This window comes from Tenrec ecaudatus, chromosome 1, assembly GCF_050624435.1.
Source record: "Tenrec ecaudatus isolate mTenEca1 chromosome 1, mTenEca1.hap1, whole genome shotgun sequence".
NCBI lineage: Eukaryota > Metazoa > Chordata > Mammalia > Afrosoricida > Tenrecidae > Tenrec > Tenrec ecaudatus.
The window spans coordinates 39,699,549-39,720,043 of NC_134530.1; the positions used below are offsets into that span (position 1 = coordinate 39,699,549).

Here is a 20,495-nt window from a genome sequence, read left to right on the forward strand (position 1 = left end):
TGCATCTTAGTCCTCCAAGTGACAGCTTTGTTCTCGAACGCTTTAAAGAGATCTGCTGCGGTGGATTTGCCCAGTAAAATAGGAGGAACGGAGTTGTCAAGGACTGCATCTCCTTGGGGTCACAATCAACACTCGTGGGAGCAGCAGTTGACACAGCAAATGAGGATGGCTATATAGTACCCCCTCCGGGGGACAAATAACAGAAAGGTGGGTGAAGGGAGACAACGGACAGTGTGAGACAGGAAATAACAATAATAATATATACTTCATCAAGGATTTATGAGGGGGGGAAGGTAGAGGGAAAAGAGGAGCTGATACCAAGGGCTCAAGTAGAAATACGTTGTTTGGGAAATGTTGATGGCAACCTATGTACAAGTGTGCTTAATACTGTTGAATGATGGATTGCTCTCAGATTTGTAAGAGACTCCCAATAAAATGATTCATTAAATTAAAAAAAAAAAGACAGCAAATGCATCGGGCAGCTCTGCACAGCAGAGGGAATAGCAGAGCCAGGAGCACAGCTCACTGAAACCACGGAGGGGTCTGGAAGGGCAAGGCAGGGTGCTGGGGGTGAGGTGGCAGAACTGCCTCTGGCCCACAGCAGGCAAAGGACACTTCTGTAAGAGCCCCGTGCCAGTCTCCCGAGCTGGGTGTGACTCCCACACCCCGGTGAAATGGTGCAGGGCTGGGGGAGCGGAGGGGTGGACGCAGAAAAGGAGAGCATCACTTGCAGGGCGTCCTGGGAAGCCAGGTGGTGCGGTGGTGAAGAGCTGGGCTGCGAACGGGAAGCTTGACCGTGAGAACCGGCCCGGTGGCTCCGAGAAAGAAAGGCCTGGGGCCTGCTTCTCAGAAGGACGCTATTGCTGTGTCATGTCTGTTCTGACCCACAGCGACCCTGTGCGCAACGGAAGGAAGCCCTGCCTGGTCCTGCGCCGTGCTCCTGGTTATCCTGATGTTGGGAGTCCCTGGTGGCAGCCACCGGGCCCGTCCACTTTGGCGAAGAACTTCCTTTTCACCGCTCGCTGCTGCAGCCAGCACTGCCATTGGGTGCAGTCGGGTTGAGGGCTGAGGGAGGGCCTCACGGCTGGGGAGGAGGAGAGGGCAGGCAACCCCAGAGGCAGGGCTGGGAGGTAGTGGGCTTGGTCAGAGACCAGAAGGGGTGTCCTGGTGTTGGTGAGGGAGAATGCTGAGGGTGGGATCCCCATCTCCCGAGATCCCACCTCCTGGATTCTGAGCACCGGCCCCATCACGTGCTTTTGCTGTTGTTCCAGGAGGCAGCATCTGGGGGTCTCTCCAGGTGGACTCCTCTGGGGCCGCCCAAGCTGAGAATGCCTGGGGCTAGATGCTGGCCCATGCAGGACAGCCCTCGGCCAGTGCTGCCAGGTGCAGGGCCCTTCTCCTTTGGTGAGTCACACCAGACGCTCCAGAGCCCTGGGGTCAGGCTGAGGTTGTTCGCTGGCAGGCTACTCTGTCTCAACCTTGCTCTTCCCACTCGTGTTCCAGTTCTCTCGGAAGAGGCCCGATTACTAATCATAGGTGGCCAATGCCCATTCCACAGTCTACTTCTAAGGAACCGCACCTCCGACAGCCAGGTGACACTTGCAGCCGGGCTGTGTGGTTCGAATCCCAGACCCTCCCTTAATAAACTGTGGGCTCTGGAGCGAGGGACATCAGCTCTCTGAGCCTCCATTTGGCCACCTCTGTCATGGCAGTTGAGGGTCACTTTTCCTGTTCTTCGGGAGTGGCCTACTAGAGAGAGAACCGGGAGCCTGAGAATTCCGACCGCATGGTGGAGGGTACCCTTTGGACTCAGGCGACCCATTTATCATCCAAAACGAAATGAGAGGGTCTTCAGACAACTACTTGCCGAGGTTGCAGGTGCAGACAAAGAGGAGAGCCTTCCCAGCCCCGGTTGAATGTCTGCCCGACCAGGGCCCAGCAAGTGGAGGCAGGTTGGGCAGTGGACCAGACTGTCCCTACTCGTGCATGGCAAGTGTCCTTTGTTTCTCAAGGGTCTAGGGGTCCCTGAAGAAGGGCCATGTGTGCACTTTGCCAAGAGGCTGCAGGGTGGAGCGCTTTGGGGCAAAGACAAGAGTTGAGGAGAAAAGGAAGCAGGTGAAGTCAGGTGAGAGGTCCATGACAGAGCGTTCTGCAGAAGGAAGCCCCCCCCCCCAAAAAAAAAAGTTTCCCTGAAGAAATCTCACATGCTTCAGACATGTTCTGGAAAGGATGTCACGCTTGGTAGAGTCTCTGGAAAGGATGTCACGCTTGGTAAAGTAGAGGGGCAACAAAAGAGGAAGGCTTTCCACACAATGAATTGGCTGCAACGGTGGGCTCCGACATAAGAACAATTGTGAGGATGACGAAGGACAGGGCAGTGTTTCCTTTCGCTACACATGGGAGCTACGGAATTAGAGGTGGCTTAGAGGCACCGACCGCACGACAAAATTCACTGAGGATCATTTAACAAGGGTTGCGGCAGTACATCTAGACAGGAAGCTGCAGAAATTCCAGCCCGACCCAGAAGAGGACTTCGACCCAGGAATATCATTACCGACGTCAGAGGCATCTCATCTAAAAGCAGAGAAGACCAGAAAAATGTTTACATGTGTTTTACTGACCATGCAGCGGCATTTGTCTTTGTGGGCCACAGCAAACGATGGAGGGCACTGAGAAGAACGGGAATTCCAGAGCACACCGGTGCTCACCCTGAACCTTTACGTGCAGCAAGAGGCAAGCGCCCAAACCGAACAAGAGAAGACTGCGTGGCTGAAGAGGAGAACAGCTTTGCGTTGGGTTGTCTCCTTACATCCTTCTTCCGTCTGTATGCGGAGAAAATCATCCAAGAGGCTGGATTCCATGAAGAAGACCTGGGCATCAGGAGTGGAGGAAAGCTTTTTAACAAGCTGAGATGTGCAGATGACACACCCTTGCTCGCTGCAAGTGAGGACTTGGGCACTTGCTGATGGAGACCACGACTGCAGCCTGCAGTGAGATTACAACGCAGTTTAATGAAGACCCTCACAACTAGCCCCACAGGTAACATCGTGACAAACAGAATCTCTGGAAGCAGTTGAGGGTTTCCTCTGCCTTGGATCCACAATCCATGCTCATGGAAGCAGCAGTCAAGAGCTCACGCGACACTTTGCATTGGGTAAATCTGCTGCGCAAGATCTCTTCAAAGTGTGAGGAGCGAGGATGTTAACTTTGAGGACGAAGGTGTGCCTTCTCAGTCGCCTCATCCGTCTGTGAAAGCTGGATCTTGAGTCAGGACGACTGAAGAAGAATCGCTGTGTTTGCATTATCGTGCTGGTGACGGAGGCTGAAAGGACTATGGACTGCAAAGAGAATAGACATCTCTGTCTTCAAAAAGCTACAGGCAGAATGCTCCTAGAAACCACGCTGGTGAGAGGAGAGACCAGTTCCTGGAGAAAGGCAACCTGCTCGATAAAGTAGAAAATCAAACACTGCCACTGAGCCGATGCTGACTCACAGTGACCCTATAGGACAGGGTGCGACTGGCCCTGTGCCCTGCGCGTTTCCAAGACTCTTTACAGAAGTAGAAAGCCGGGTCTTTCTTCCCAAGAATGGCTGGTGGTTTCGAACTGCTGACCTTTTGGATGGCAGCCCAGTGCATAATCACTATGCCACCAGAGCGGAAGAAGAGGAGGAAGGCCCTCGACAAGATGGAGGGTGGCTGCAACAATGGGCTCAGACATAGCACTTGTGAGGGCGGCGCAGGACCGGGCAGTGTTTCATGCAGTCGTACACCGTGTTGCTATGATTCAGAGCCAGCTCAAAGGCACCTAACCATCACCCTGGGAGACCTGTAGTCCTCTCTCCCACCTCCCTTCTGCCTTCCACGCTAGCCATACCCAGGGACTCCATTTGAAGGATGTTTTTCTTGTTTGTTTGTTTGTTGGAGATAAACTTGTCACTAAAGATTCCAAGTCCATATTTCCATTTTACTTTTTTTTTTCGCGGCCACCTAGACCAATATTTAGGTTTGAGGGATGAGGACTCTGGAGGAGTTTTTGTTTTGTTTTGAGGGAAACATACTGTCTGTATTTACACAGCCATCTCCAGAAATGAAATCAACAATGTTCTGTTAAATCTTCCTTCTATGTGGTTCTTTTTCTCCCCCTTCCCCTCAACAGTCCACCCTGCTCCCACCCGGTCCCTGGCCCCCTCATAATCCTTAGGCTTGTCCGTGGGTGTATAAACCACACACTTCCTGTTGGTCCTTACAGCATTGGTGATATTAAATATTTATCTTTGTAAGATTGACTGCTTTTGCCAAGCTCTCTAGTTTTGTCCATGGCTTGTGGTGTGTGAGAGAACTGTCATTTTTTAAAAAGTAATGCACAATATTACATATGAATGCACCAGAGCTTGTTTATCCATTCCTCTAAAATTGGGCTTTGGGGCTATTTCCGTGTTTTTGCTATTATGGAAATTGCTGCAATAAACATAGGTGTGCATGTGTCTGTTCGTGCTGTGTTCTTGATTTCTTTAGGGTGCACACCCGATAGAGAGGTTGTGGGATCATGAGGTCCTTGTGTTTGCATTTGTTTAAGGAAGTGTCTACTGAGTTCCACGTTAGTTGCACAATCCTACAGTCTCACCAGCAATGTAAAAGCACTCCTCTCTCTCCGCATCCTCTCCAACACTTGCTAGGTTCTGAATTTTGCCCAAAGGGTCGGTGCGAGGTGATATACCATTGTTGTTTATATTTGTCTCTCTCTTACTGCTAATGAACACGCACATTTCTTCATATGCTTGCTGGCTGCCTGGACTTCATCTTTTGTGAATTATCTATTCATGTCATGCTCATTTTTAAAACTGGGTTATCTGTATACTTGTTTAGATGTTGGAGTTTTCTATAGATTTTGGAGATTGGCCCCATCTCTGATGTATTATTATTGAATTTTTTCTCGAATCTGTGTGTTCTCTGTTGACTCGTTTGATGAAGTCTTTTGTTGTACATAAATATCATCATATTTTCAGCAGGTCCCAGGTCTTTATTTCATCTTAGTATGTATGTATTTCGTTATATCCAGTAGTGTGCTTATGTCTTGTATTAGGACCCTGGTTTTGTGCCTATATTCTCGTAGATGGTCTTTATAACTACGTGATTTGTATTTAGATCTTTGAGCCCTCTGGAGTTCGCTTCTGTTTCCGTCTTTTGCAGGTGATGACCCAGTTTTCCCGGCACCACTTGTTGAAAAGGCTGCCTTCTCCCCATTTCCTGTGTTGTAGTCCTTTGTCAAAGATCAGGTGACTCTAGCTACTTGATTGTATTTATGGGTTCTTAATTCCATTCGAAGGACATTGATGGGAGCAGGGAGACTGGAGCCAGCCAGTCGGAGGGAGAGGTGGAAGCAAGATGGCGAGGACAGAGGCAAGATACCCTGAAGAACTGCACCAGTCTTGCAGCTGGTCACGAGCCCCAGCTTGGTCATCCTGTGACCCTGGACTGTCCCTCTCTGAGCTCTAGAGTCTCCCTCTGTACCACGTCCTGGCTGTGCGGGCCCCTTGAGGGCAGAGCACACAGTGAAGTCTGAACAGCAGCCCAGTGCTTAACCCGTGGCACCACCAGGACTCCATCACCAGTTTCCACAACACTCCCTGCCATCGAGTCAGTTCTGACTCACAGTACACCTCCAGGACTGAGCAGAACTGCCCCTTTGGGTTTCCGAGGCTGTCGATCTACAGGAGCAGAGAGCCTCCTCTTTCTCCCAAGGCCCTGCTGGTGGGTTAGGACTGCAGACCTTGCAGTTAGCGAGCGGCTGCATAATCCGCCACACCACCAGGGTTCCTTAGTCAGTGTGCTAGGTCATGGTTTTCTTGTTCTTTTCTTCTTTTGTAATGACATGGACTTGAAGAGAATGGAAAGCATCAGAACACACTGTCTGTGCCCAGTGGGGGCGTTGTTGGGTGACCCGAGTGGTCCCGCCCCACGGCGAGCTGCCACACGGCAGAAGGAAACCCTGCCCATTCCTTCGCCATCCTCAAAGCTGTCTTTATCATTGAGCCCGTTGTTGCAGCCACGGGGTCCGTCCATCTCGTTGAGGGCCTTCCTCTTCTTCACTGCCCCCCTCCTTCACCAAGCATGAGGTCAGGGTAGGGATTATCGCTGCACGAACTCCCGTCGGAATGACAGGCACACATCTGTGGCAGGAATCATCTATGCCCCTACTCGGTACGATGCAAAATGCATATATTCCTGTAGGTCCCAGTGCAAAGAGTTTGAAAGTCGCTTCCTCTCAAGATTCCAGAAATTCTGCCGGTCACATGCGCAAGCCACCAAAGTGGGGACACTGGCAACAGACTGCCCCTGGAATACTTCTGTCACCCCTGCCTGTTTCCTGGAGCTGTTTGGAGACTCTCACCCACCCAGCCCAAGAGAGTCAATGGTGGTTTCCCAGGCCCCAGGAGAAATGCCCAGAACGAGGTGGGGAGCTGAGGTGGCTGATGGAGCATGTGGATCCTCCCAAGCCTGCCTGCCCTACAACCTCTGCGAGGTGCTGGCACGTCCACCGAAGCCACCTTCTCCCCCTGAGGACTTTGGACACGTGAAGGCACAGGCCAGTTACCATGGAGACGTCAGGTAATGAAGCATGGGCCCAGAGTGAAATCACAGGCTGCTCTTCACCCAGCTGGGACCAGTGGCCACGTCACCAGTACCAGCAACTGGAAAAACACAGCCTTTGAGGTGGGGTGGGGGCTGGGAGAAAGTCCCAGAGGCCCACCAGCCCTTGCTCCCGCCACCATCTCCCTCTCTCAAGGGACCTGCAGGGACACTCCTCCCTTTCCCAGCCTGCACCCTAGGGCCCTGGCCTCAAGGTGACAGTCTTCTGGTTGTCATGGCAACTGGGGGTGCACATCTTGATCTTTGGAGAAGGGTGTCATTCTGATACCCCCTCCATCCCTCTTCTGTAAGCAGAACATTTCTTGGCTTACTTATCAAGAGTACTTCTTGCCTTCCTGCACCAGCTTTTCCATTTGCTTTAGAAATTAACCAGCCAGGCAGTTCCTCCTGATGTCTAACCTAAAGCCCTCTTGCTGCAACGCTCACAATGGTTTTCTCTGACTGTTCCTAAGCATAACCTCTGATGCTCTTCTTCCCCCCTCAGCAGACTCCAGTTCCGTTAGCTGTTCTCCAGGGCTCTGGGTCCCAGCCCATTAGTCACCATGGCTGCCACGTCCCTGCAGCATGTCTCCCAGGACTCCACACCCAGGAGGGCAGGGAGGGACCATGTTTAACCTGCTCTTTCCCAACAGCCCAGATAGCAAGCCTCCTTTTGAAGACACACAGTAACTGAGCAGCAGCCAGCACCTAAAGCCCCGCTGGTGACCCTCCCTCCTGCAAGGGCCCCGTGGCTGATTCTATAATGAGATTCTTCGCGGCACCACCCTCCCCCATTCCCTAGGTGGTCTTGCCCATCTGCAGTGTGCCAGGCACTTTGCTCAGCTCTAAAGATGATGAAAAAGACAAGGCCTTATGCACATGGTCCCTGCTCTGGATTGAAATCTCAACCACCAACTCAGGGGCTGTGGGTGGGTAACAGGACCCTTTGGGAGCCTCGGAGTTCCCTGGGGCATGAGGATACTCATAGTCTTCTGGCAAGGGTCACCAGGAGGCTGGAGAGTCTGCCACAGCCAGCTCTCCACACACAGCCCACCCAGATGTCATCTTTTTTCTGGACATGGGGCAGATCCCAGCCGGCCACTTCTCTGGTCCTGGCCCCAGGGCTGAACCTTCCCTGGGAACTCTACAGAGGGAGGCCATTCCAGGTGGGTCCTCACCTCTCAGCCTGGAGAGACCTGTCATGAGGCTGCTACCAAGCTTGTCAGGGTCTGGCCCTCCAGGGCATTTGGCTACCAGGGCATTCGTTTATAGATTGGAGGGTCACAGGAGTTGGGCAGTTTGGTGGGGCACTGGTGCAGCTCAGAGCTGCCCAAGGGGACCTCTTCCCACCCCTGAGCAAGGGCACCTCCCCAGAATTTCACACCTTCCTCTGCCATCCTGTGGTCCAGTCTCGCTAAGCACCTGTACTAGCTCACCTCCTGCAGGTAAGCCGGCCTGGATTGTATTCGGTGACTCCCTCACCCAGTGGCACTAATGGGTGCAGTCTGCCCTGTGGTGATTTACAGTCATTGTTTACTGAGTGTGCCTACTATGTCAGATACTTCCCTAAGCCTTTTCATTCATTATCTCTCACTTAACCTTGGCAACAATTCTGCAAAGCCAGGATGATATGACCATTTCCCGAGGGGTGAATTCTCACAAAAAGAATGGGCTCCGGCATGGGAGCAATTGTGAGGATGGTGCAGGATGAGGCAGTGCCTCATTCTGTTGTGCATGTAAGGTTGCTATGGGTCGGAACCTATGGGTTGGGGCTCTAACAACCACAATAAGCTCCCATAGGCCAGATAGTACCTGAACGCCAAAACTTGTGCTCCAACCTGTGACCACAGCCCATGTCCTGAGAGGATCCTGGGTCATTTTAACAGGGGCACCTTGTCCTCTGGAGGCCTGCCCTCCAGGTGTGATGGTGTCCTGTCTCTCCCATTAGACTGCTCTGAGGACAAAGTGGTGTCTCCCTCACCAGACACTCATTGATTGCCCCCTTCCCTGTTCTCCCCAGGGGCCGGGGTCACATTATAAGACTGCTCACTACCATGCTAGAGCAGGGGAGAGATGGAAGCTGGGGAGTGGGGGACCCACAGCGTATGGGTGCTGAATATTGTGGGTGGCTCTGGTGAATGCCCCCTTCCACAGAACCAGAGGTCTGAGGCCGCAGAGAAAACCCTCGGTCTCCAATCTACTCTCACAGCCCCATGCTCGGGCCATTGGCCAGCCCTGCAGCGGGGCGGATGGGCAGTCTGAAAGGGCTGGGGCAGGAAGGGGCATGCAGAGAGGCCACCTTGTCACGGGAATACGGTGGGCACTGAGAGACCCTGGGGCTGGAGAGAAGGTTGTCACCGTTGGTGATGGCAGAGCCCAAACCCACCATGGGCATGGGAGTGATTCTCCCACTCCTGGTGCTCCCATGTCAGGGTGGAACTGTGCTCCGGTCACCAGGCCTTTCTTCTGGGGCACCTCTGGGTGGACTTGAACCTCTAACCTTTGAGATGGCAACTGATTACATCAAGGGTTTTTTGTTTGTTTTAGTATCAGCCCTACCCTCAGCTTCCCTCTCAGGGAGACATGCAGGGCAGAGGTTATCCGCCCAGGCTCCGGGGTGACATAGACCTGGATTCAAATCCCACATCGGGCTGGGTGACCTTGGGTCAGACTCTTCCTGTCTCTGATCCCTGTTTGCCCGTCACAGAGCTGAATGAAGACTAACTAGGTCAGGGGAGTAAAGACTCATTCTCAGCCCAGCATAAGTACTCAACAAACAGATGCTTAAAAATAGATGTGAAACACAAAATAGCTCCTGGAAATAGCATTTGTTGCCTTCATCTGGTCCCAGTCATTTTCCCGGCGTCCACAGCCACCTACTGAAGCATCTGTCCCCACTTCTCTGCCTGGGAGGTGGGATGTCGCTTCCCGTTTCCCCATTTCCCAGCTACGGAGGTCTGGCCTCGCTGTGGTGGAAGAGCAGTAAGGCTCACTGGAAATCTAGCACAGCCAACGATGCTCTGACTTCAGGCATTCACTTTACCAGACTCAACCCACTGCAGCTCCCCAGTGAGCCCGGGACCTCAACACTGATGTGATGCCCATTTTAGGGATGAGGACGCGCAGACCAGACACAGGTGCATCACACGCTGAGGCCATAGAGCTAAAGGCGTGGTGCAGCAGGCCTTTCATGGCAGGCTGGCCAGGGCTTCTCCTCTGAGGTGGGTCTCTGGGCACGGCTGTACTAGGAGTTTGGCTGGGATGGTCCTCCCTCCACTGGGATGCCTGCTAGGGTCTCTGGAGAGTCCACATGAGGAGGCAGTGGCCGAGGCCGAGGCTCCAGGCAGCACACCTGGCCCAGCGAATCGAAGTAGTCAAAGCCGGGCAATCGACACAAGAATTCCCATTGGAGGGAGCAGGCCTGCAGGCTGGCTGGGGTCCAGAGAGGGGCTAAGGGCCCTGGCCATGGAGGCAGCACTCGACTGTGCATGGGGACCACCTGACCCTAGCAGGGCAGAGTGGAGCTGCCCCGTGGGGGCTGAGACCTTGATGGAAAAAGATCGGCAGCTTTTCTCAGGTGGATTTGAACCCAGGACCTTTTGGTTGGCAGTGGGGCTCCACGGAGTCGATGTCTCAGAGTTCAGGTCCTAGGCCTCTCTAGGTGGCCCTGGACAGGTCACGCAGCTGTAAGGTTTCGACGGCGCTCATCTATGCCTGGAGCAGTTCGCTGCGTTGAGCTTTCAGAGGACTGCATGACCAGCTGCAAGCACTCAGAGAGTGTCCGTGACTATTTGAGGCGGGCACCATCCAATGGCAGGTCCCCCAGAGCTTCTGGGACAAGGGTGGCTCCACGCACCTCCTTTGACCTTAATCCGGCTTCCCTGAACAACTAGTGCTGGAGGAGAGGGCACTGGGTAGCCGGGCTGCAGCAGGAAGGGCCTGGCACTGGGAATGCATGAGGTGGGGCTGGGGGTGGGCGGCACAAGGGAGCTGGGTCGCAGCCGCATCCAGGCACCCCCTGCAGCGTGGCTGGGGCAGATCTCCCTCTTCTTCCCCAGCACACAGGCATGTCCACTGGGGCTGTGCCCCCATGGTGCTGGGCACTGTCCCTGAGGAGACACCAGATCCCCCAGGGCCTGCACCTACCCAGACACACCCTCAGACCACCCTCAACTTTCTCACTCTTTCACCCCCATCATCACCACCCTGACCCCGCCCCCCCCCACACACACCACACACTCTCATAACTGCGGACTCCGCAAGAGCAGAGGTTGGACAGGGCTCCTCCCTGCCGGATGCCCAGTGCACAGGAGGCCTGGCATCCAGCAGGTCACAGCAGGGGCAGCTTCCCAAGTGAACAAATGCTTCAAACAGCCCCTCCCACCATGCCACCCCAGACACCCTTCAGAAACATCAGAACCACTTACCTGATTGGCCTCATGACACCTGGACAGGTGAGCAGAGGCCTTCAGAGTCCAGAGGAGGGGCGGGTCCTGATCCCTCCTCAACACCTCCCAGACATGGTCCCTTCCAGGTCCTGCCCAATCCCTCCCCAGGCCTGTTCATCCTTCTCCTCTGGGTAAGTGAGGGGGTGCTGGGTGAGAAGGCTGTCCCCACAAACCAGGTGGGTTTGGCTCCAGACTACAGAAAGAAGGTCTCAGTCACTCCAACCTCTAACCCGGCCCCTCCTACTCCAAGAGCCACAGGGAGAAAGGCCCAGCCCAGCCGGCTCCTAAATAGTCCCCAGTGGGCTGAGGTTCCCCTGCAGGGCTGGGGATGGTGGGCAGGGTCCCAAATTCAGGGCCCCTGCCCAACAGTGGCCTGGGCCCCTGCAAGGGCAGTTCAGCTCAGCTCAGCGCCTGACGAAGGTTGGGCAGCAATTCTGCCAGGACCCAAGGCAAAGGGGGTGGGGTGGGCAGGGTGGTTAAAGAGATGGGAGAGAAAGGCCCAGGGGTTACTGGGGACATTAGCTGTCCTCTGTCCCTCCTTGTCCCCTGACCAATGGTAGGGGTGGGGATGGAGGGTGAGAAACAAAGGTGTGTGTGTGTGGGGGGGGAGCCTTTTTATAACCTGTTCACCACCATTAACCCCTTGGGACCAAAGGCGTTGAGGGACTGAAGCTGTGGGCCTTGGGTGGGGGGTAGGGAAGGGGCCAGGTGCTTGGGTGTGTGTGTGTGCAGGGGTCTGCTTGCGTTCTTCTGGGACTCCTCAGTCCCTTCGGGCTGCCAGGAGTGCCCACCCCACAGGGGGCATGGGCCCATGGGGAAGGGCACTACCACTTGCCCAGAGCCAGTGCGGGGAGGGGTCTGGGGGTGCGGTGACCTCCACGAGCGCTGCCTTCCAAGGGTGCCGCTCATACCCTGTCGACCCCGCGTCTCGGGGCTCGGCTCCGCAGCTCGGGTGCGGCTGATCCCCGAGGGGCGGGTCCACTCCCCCCAACTCCCTCCCGAGGCCAACCTCCACCCGGACACGGCCCCCTCACCTCGGGACACGCAGGAGCCCATTACGGGGCCGCGGGATCCGGCCGCTGAGCCTGGGGTGCGTCGGGCCGCCGGGCGCTCATGTCGCCGAGCCCGGCTGCACGCGCGGCGCCGGCGCAGCTGCGGGGGGCGGGGGGCGCGGGGCGCGGGCAGGGGCTCGGCCACAAGCTCGGCCTCCGTTCCGCCCACCGCGCCGACGCCGCGCCGCTCGCTCCGCCGCCGCAGCCGCCGCCCGTGCCCGCTCGCCCGCCGGCCCGCCCTCCACCGCCCGCAGCCTGCGGTGGGGGGGGGGCGGGGGGCCGCGGCGGGCGGGGCCCCGGGGAGCGCGCGGCCTGGCGGGAGCGCGGCGCCGCACCCCAGCACCTGTTGCCGCAGTCTCGGGGCCCTCGTGGCACCTGGGGACGGGGCAGAGCCCCAGGGAAGGGGTGGGGGGCAGGGACTTCTGGCATTTGGGGCGCAGGGCCAACGGTAGTCATTTAGTAATGCCAACCACCGACAGGCACCCCTCAGAGGAAGTCCCCAGTCGTTCCAGCACCCTTATTCTACAGGGAGGAGTCGACCGCCTCGTTCAAGGTCCCTTAGCTGTGAGCGGTAGCCTCAGATTTGGGGGCGCAGAGGGCATAGCTCTGGACAGTGACCCCCGGGTTGGGGGGCACAGGTGGCCTCACTGCAGGCAGGAGTCAAGCCCCCACAGTGGGCGGTCTCCAGGATCGGCCTCTTGGGGCTTATCCAGGGCAGGGTAAACTGAGGCACGGGGTGCAGCATCTCGGCTCTCTGATGGAGTAACCCCAGCTCACTTGAATAACACCCATACAAGCACACACCCTCCACTCTCACGTCCACACACGTGCCCACACTAATACATCCACCTATGCATGCTCACACACTCACACAAGACACGCACATACCTATTTACACAAGTGCGTGCGCACACCAGCTCCTGGGAAGCGAGTGGGGAGGCCTTAGCACAGCTTTCCACAGACACAGCTTGTCAGAGTGGGAGGTGCTGGTCTTCATGCCAACCCCCCTCCAGCCTCACACTGAGCTATGCACTCAGTCCGCAGATGTCACCTGTCCGTTACAGACTCACCGTTCCCTGCCAGGGTTGCACAGGTGGGGCCTGGGGCGGCTGCCTAGTCCTAGACAGCAGGGGTGTGGTGACAGGGCAGGGGAAGGGGTGATGGGGGCCTGCTGACCTCTCTCTCTCTCTCTCTCTCCCCAGCCCTGGTGTCAGCAGACCTGGGTTGGAATGCTGGCTCAGCTCCTACACCCTGTGTGACCTTGGGCCAATCGTGTTACTTCCCTGAGATTTTTGATCTGCTAGCCGGAGGTGAAAGGCCCACCTCTGGAATTAATGTGAGGAATAATGAGATGATGTGTGCAAAATGACCAACACATAGTAGGTGCTTATAACTTACGGCTGAAAATAAGTCACAGTGGGTACAAGCCTGATGTCTTCTCCCCTCATCACAGCTGCCCCCACTAAGCTCAGGGGCAGTCCCACAAATCGCCCTTTAGGGCTATTTATGAAGAACCTACTATGTGCCAGTGGGAAGAAGACCGACGTGTCAGGCCCAGGTCAGTGTTGTCCTCAGCACCAAATGCTCACAACCACCCTGCTCTACCCCCATCAGACCTACCCCTCCCCAAGTCTGGCCTGAGCAGGGTGGCTCTGAAGGGACAGGTCTTCACCCAGGCCCCGGGTGCCTCAAACAGGGCCAGGCACATGTGGACAGGAGGAAAGACTGGGCCCCCAAAGTCCCGTCCTGTGGCTGGGGTGGGGGTGGGGGAGGCAGAAGTGCCCTTCTTCTGTTAGCTGTGGGGAAGACTGGATCTGGCTTGGAGGGAGGGCTGTGACTCACCGTGAGGCAGGACGCTGGGTCACAGCTGCTGATGCTCCCAGCTGGCAGCCTCTGGCTGCTCTGGGGACAGAGGGACAGGGAAGGGGACCCTGGCAGAGAAGGCTGGGCAATTTACAAGTGAGAGAATGCTTGGGGACTTCACTTCACGGTGTCCCCTTCAGCCTAAGGCAGGGGCAGGTCGTGGAGGCACGGCAGTGACCCCTTTCCCCCACCCCTAAGGGCCCAAGTTCACCAACTCAGAGATATGGTCAAGGTGGGAATGCGGTTCTACCTGTCCCAGTCTCCTGCATTATTGCCAGTCAGTTCCATCCTGTCTCCTCACTAAACAGGTAGGCTTGGAGAGGGGCAGGGGCCTGCCCAAGGTCACAGAGCAAATGGATGTCAGAGTGGGACTAGAACCCAGGTGTCCTGTCTGCTGGTCCAGCCGTGGCACCATCTGGAGATGGGTCACACAGGGGGCGGTGATGCCCCCTTTCATACCCACATTCACCTTCCCAGTCCTTGGAATTCTGCTGAAGCTGACGATTCCCAGACAGCTCCAAGATGTGTGCTTGTCCTTCCCGGGGGCAGACTGTCCTTTCCCAGCTCACCCCATGGCCCATCTGCCCTGAGACTTTCACTGCCCACCCCCAACCCCTTCCTTGGTGGGCAGGGGGGGCTGGTAGGGCCTTAGTGAGTGAGGGGACCACAGTAGGGAGCCCCAGGCCATATCCATCACCAACTCACATCTGTGCCCCATCCTCTCTAACATGACCCAGGGGTCTGGGCAGAGCCCCTGCTCCATGGCCTGTCTGCTTGTTCCTATGCAACCCACCCACTTCCCCATCTCGGAGTGCCTGGCCCTGGCTGGGCACTGGAGCGTGGCGAGGAAGAGAAGCTGCAGGGTTTGAGTGGTACAAAATGAACCCACAGGAGCCAGGACAGCGATGAGTCAGACCCAGCCCCTGCCTGGGAGGCTCTGGAGGAGGGAGTCAGGGAGCCGCGTGCATAGATAACTCGGAGTCAGGGTGGACAGCGCTGCATCCCCATGCCGGCCAAGTGCTGGAGAAGACAGTCCCTCCTGCCAAGGACCTGGGGGTGGCTGCAAGGTGACAGTGGCCCTGCGCTGAGCTCTAAAAGGTTGCATGGGACATTAGCAGGCAGAGGTGGTGGGCTCTTGGTGCCCCAAGGAATGAAGGCAGGAATGTCCGGGGGCACATGGGAGACAGGCATACATATTAAGTGTGGGGGACCAGTGGGAGAGGGGGGCATTTTGGACAGGGGGCGCCCTTCCAAACTGCACCAAGCTTCTCAGGATTGGCTTCCTCAGGAAAGCTGTATGAGCCGAGAGAACAGAAGTGATATCAGACAGATCTGTCCTTGAACGCTGTGTGTAGAGCGAGACATCGCCGCTGCTTAGTTAACATGTGCTGACTGACCACAGTCACCTCGAGGACTGGTGGATTCATCCTCCCAGCAAATCGTTACTGAGCACCTACTATGTGCCCCACATGGCCTAGTGCTGAGAATACAGCATGAAGGGGCCAGGTCCCTGGGGTGATAGTGGGGGCAGGGGAGTCGGACATTAACCAGATAAGGGCCCAGATCAATTCAGAACCATCGCTCTGAGAAGTACTGGAAAGAGTGTATGGGAAAGAGGATTTGTAGATCCTTGTCATAGGTTCCCCCTTCCTCCCTCACCTTTCCTCCGTCCTCCCGGGATGGCCACTCTCACCGCTGGTCCTGAGGGGTTCATCTGTCCTGGATTCCCTGTGTTTTCAGGTCCTATCTGCACCAGTGTACATCCTCCGGTCCAGCCGGATTTGTAAGGTAGAATTGGGATCATGATAGTGGGGGGAGGTGGGGGGAGAGGAAGCATTAAAGCACGAGAGGAAAATTGCATGTTTCACCATGGCTACACTGCACCCTGACTGGCTCATCTCCTCCCTGCAGCCCTTCTGCAAGGGGATGTCCAGTTTCCCACAGATAGGCCCTGGGTCCCCACTCCACACTCCCTCTCAGGGGATGGACAGTGGAGAAGTAGGTGAAGGGAGACATCGGATGGTATAAGATATGACAAAATAATAATAATTTATAAATTATCAAGGATTCATGGGGGAGGGGGAGCGGGGAGGGAGGGGAAAAATGAGGAGCTGATACCAAGGGCTCAAGTAGAAGGCAAATGTTTTGAGAATGATGATGGCAACAAATATACAGATGTGCTCGACACAATGGATGGATTGTGATGAGAGTTGTGGGAGTCCCCAATAAAATGATTTAAAACAAGAAAAGAAGATTTGATCTGGTTGCAGGCGTTGTTGTTGCACACACACACACACTCACACATGTGTGTGTTGTAAATTTCTGTCCCTGTGGTCATTAGGTGCCCTTGGGTCTGTTCCAACTGACAGCGACCCTAAGAACAATGGAAGAAAACACAGCCTGGTCCGGTCCGGCGCCATCCTGACCGTTGGTCTTATGTGTGAGCCCATCGCTGCCCCCACGGTGTCAATCCATCTCATTGAGACTCTTCCTCGTCTGCCCCTCCACGTCACCAAGCATGACGTCCTTCTCCAGGCACTGGTCTCTCCGGACAGCACGTCCAAAGTACACGAGACAAGTCTGGGCCATCCTTGCCTCTGAGGAGCACTCTGGCTGTACTTCTTCCAAGATAAATGTATTTGCTCTTTTGGCAGTCCCTGGCACTTCCAATGTTCTTCTCCAACCGCCATCATTCCAATGCTCCGATCCTTCTTCGGTCTTCTTTATTTGCTGTCCAACGACGTGAAACGATGTCCCACTGCACATGCATCGGGAAGCGATTGAGAATACCATGGCGTGGGGCAGGCGCGCCCTGTCCCCACGGGACATCTTTGCCCTTCAACACATTAAACAGGTCTTTGGTAGCAGCTTTCCCCAGAGCTGCTTCCAGGAGCATTGACTGTGGATCCGAGCAATACAAGATCCTTGACAATGTCCATCTTTTCTCAGTTTATTGTGACGTTCTCACTGCCATCGAGTTGACTCCCAGTGACCCTACAGGACAGGAGAGAACAGTCTCCATGCATTTCTGCGACTGTAACTGTTGACGGGAGTAGAAAGCCCTGTCTTTCTCCCATGGAGCTGCTGGTGGTTTCGAACTGCTGGCCCTGCAGTTAGCAGCCCAGCAGATAACCACCCCACCCCAGGGCTCCTGTCATGAGGATTTTGGTTTTCTTTCCATAGTGCGATCGTGATGTCACCTACTATGTAAAAAACAAAACCAAAATCCTCACGACTGGACCGATAGGTAACATCACCATAAAAGGAACCCCGATACACACAGAGGAGGGAGCCCTGGTGGTGAGATGGTAATGTGTAGGGCTTCTCACCACAAGGTCAGCAGTTCAAGACCCCCAGCCACTCCTCAGGAGAAAAAAGTAAGACTTTCTACTTCCATCAAGAGCAATTGTCTCAGAACCCCACAGGGAAGTTCCACCCCGTCCTATAGTGCCTCGGCGAGTCTGAGCCAACTCGATGGCAGTGAGTTTTGTTTGGGGTTTTGTAGACATAGAAAGGAGCCCTGGGGACGGAGTGGGTTGTGCTTTGTGGAAACCTCGAGGTCAACAGTTTGAAACCACCAGCTGCTCCCCGGAGAAAGAAGAGTTCATGAACCCACAGGGTCAGTTCCAACCTGTCCTGTAGGGCCGAGATGAGTCAGAATCAGCCCAGTGGCAGCGTGAGTGAGAAACAGCTGCATAGAATCCATCTGCCAGTGGGGTCCTTTGTGAGGTTCTCGAGGGCATCTTTGTAGTTGTGTCTTCAGCAGTCACTCCTGCGGGGTAGAGGGGGGCAGGGCAGAGAGTGGGGACAGAGGAGCAAGGAGAAGCATGCCACATGGAGTCCCCTCGGGAACCAAGGGGCAGACATGGAAAGACACAATGACCTTCCCCCAACACAGCCGAAAGAGCCTTCCCCCAGAGCTGGTGCCCTGAATGCAGGCCTCTAGCTGCCCAGACTGTGGGAGAGACAGCTCTGTGGCTGCCACCACCGGAACCCTTCTCCTACAACAACACGAAGACAGGTGTGGAGGACGTGCCGAGGAGGAAGCCACGGCGTTTGCTCCCAGAGCTGATGAGTGAGTGGGACGTGGCTAGACAGGAGAGGCAACCGCTTTCGGGACAGAGGGACAGAGTCAGCAAAGGTCGGGGATGGGTAGTAGAAGGCAAGGGAGGGACCGATTCTAGGAGGAAGAGGAGGGAGGCAGCTGAGCCTGCCCCTCGAGGGCTTCACCCAGGGGATCTGTTCGATATCAAAACCACAATGGGGTGCCCCAGCCCGAACCCCCCTCTTCCTCCTTGAGAAGGCTTCCAGGCTGGGGGAGGACCCAGTAGAGTTCCTAGTTTCCCTTGCCTGGTGGTGCTGGAAGACACAGTCCACAGGCTGACCTTGGAACGTGCCCTGGCTCAGCTCCAGGCTGGGACTGCCAGCTGCAGCAGGGGTTCAATTGGAGCCCCACTAGGTAACCAGCTGGACAGAGGGCAAGAGTGTGAGCAAGGCAAGCCCCCAGTCTGACAAGGGAAATAGGCCTGCGTAGGCTGATGGGGAGATCAGACCACTCAAAGCCCTGTGCTGGGCACTGGGACACCAGGTAAGACTAGTCATCCCTGCCCGGGGAAGCTTCCAGCCTGGCCAGTAAGTGTGTCCACCGAGTTAATCTCTACAATACCTGGCCCAGACCTGCTCTGTGGGGGCTGCTTCATGACCAGGCTCTTTCTCAGGCCCCAGAGGCCTGGTATACGGACTCCTGGGTCTCAGGGTCTCCACAGTCCTTAGGCAGGGAGGAGGTCACAGCTTAGGACTCACCTGAATTTATTTTCCTGAGTCGTGGCGTCATTCACTAGGAGACCACGAGGGGGCAGCATAAGACAATGGCATTCTTCACTGTCTGTTTTATTTTTGTTTGTTTGTTTTTCTGTCTCCCTTGGCCAAACCCACTACCACGGAGTGGATTCCAACTCAGAATGACCCTAATGGACAGGGTAGAACAGCCACGCAGTGTTTCCAAGGCTGTCCATCTGTATACAAGCAGACTGCCTCCTCTTTCTCCTGCAGAGGAGCTAGTGGGTTTGAACTCTGGCCACTTTAGCTACTAAGCCCATAGGGCTCCTTTCCTTGGCCAGTTGCCCCAGAAAGTATCACCCAGGCCATTCAAACCCAGCCACGGCTCTGGAGTTTGCATGCTTTGGCCAGCACAGAGGTGCCCAGTGATGCTCTGGCCACGGAGGTCTGAGCTCTGGGGCGGGACGTCTGTCCAGGACCCTGTGCTTCCCTTCTCTTCCCACGACGTGTCCTCTCCTCTCCCGGCTCCTGACGTGACAAAGTCTCATCGTAGACTGGCCACAGCCCTGAACTCAGACACCACCTGGTCCCAGCCCCGTATTACACATGTGGAGACAGAGGCACAGGAAAGGACTCAAGTTCGCATGCTGGTTAGATCAGAGCTGGGACTGGACCCCCACGGCCAGTGGGCTTCTCTGCTCTGGCCTAGAGAGTTCTGGCATCAGGTGCTTTCTCAGGGAGCCCCAGCCCTGTTTAGGAGTCTCAGGGACCAGGCTTACAGTGCCCTCGAGTCTGAGAAAGAAGGCTGCAGGTTGACCTCAGGGTCTTGGCGTGCTAGAGGTCAGGTTAGAATCCCCCAGAGGCCTGGGGAGACCTAGGGACAGGAGAGGGGGAGGTTGAAGGGCCCTCAGTCACCTGGCCGGGCACTGCAGACACAGGGGTGAGACCCACTGCTGCTGGGGAACCCAGTGGGTACACAGGTGCTGAAGGACATCTCTCAGCTCCTCCAGGGAGAGACAGGCTTTCTAACGGGCATCAGGCCCCTCCCAGTGGGGGAGCCCTTGACCCAGGTGGGAGGCCCCTGGGGGACAGTTGGGGTGTCGGGGGAAAATAAGGGCAGTAATAATTGTGACGGCCCCAGCCTACCTGGTCCTGGAGGTGGGTCTGAGTCTGGCCAACTCCCAGCAGTGTCGCTCTCTTGACCTCTGGAAACTCCCAGCATCCACAAATGGGCGGTGTCCCCTCCATTGCTGCTTCCGATTGAGCACAGCTATGCATGTCCCCAGAATCACCCCACAGTGCCTGTGCCCTTCCTTCCAACTCCACCCACGAGACCCTTCCCGGGTCGGTCTTAGCCCCTCGCTGGGCTTTTGTCTGCCAAAGACAGGTTCAACCAGCAGCCGCCATGTGCTGACCTCTCAAGGATGGAGACAGAGCTGGGAGTGGGACAGGAGGGAAGCAGATGGCACCTAGCCGTCTGAGAGATTAGGTATTGGCAAATCATGGCCTATGGGCCTTATCTGGTCTGCTATTTATTTGTCAATAAAGTTTTATTGAAACTCACTCACACTCATTTGTTTGTTTATTTCTTATCTATGACTGCTTTTATTATTATTGTAAGTATCTAGATAGCACTTGCTAGTTTGCCTTTTCCCACAGTTCAGGAACACCCCCATAGATGCTTCTGTTGTACAATGGCAGTCGGTCTGTCCCTCTAAATGG

At 55.6% G+C, this 20,495-nt stretch overlaps 1 protein-coding gene across 1 annotated transcript in view; it reads right to left on the reverse strand.

Moving 5' to 3' along the window:
* Positions 1–12,284, reverse strand: part of FAM131C (family with sequence similarity 131 member C) — a 28,212-nt gene extending 15,928 nt beyond the window's left edge. The window contains exon 1 of the mRNA XM_075538364.1: positions 12,114–12,284. Within this exon, the coding sequence (XP_075394479.1) occupies positions 12,114–12,135 (22 nt within the window). The 5' untranslated portion in view covers positions 12,136–12,284. The remainder of the gene's footprint in view (positions 1–12,113) is intronic.
* Positions 12,285–20,495: the final 8,211 nt, after the last annotated feature.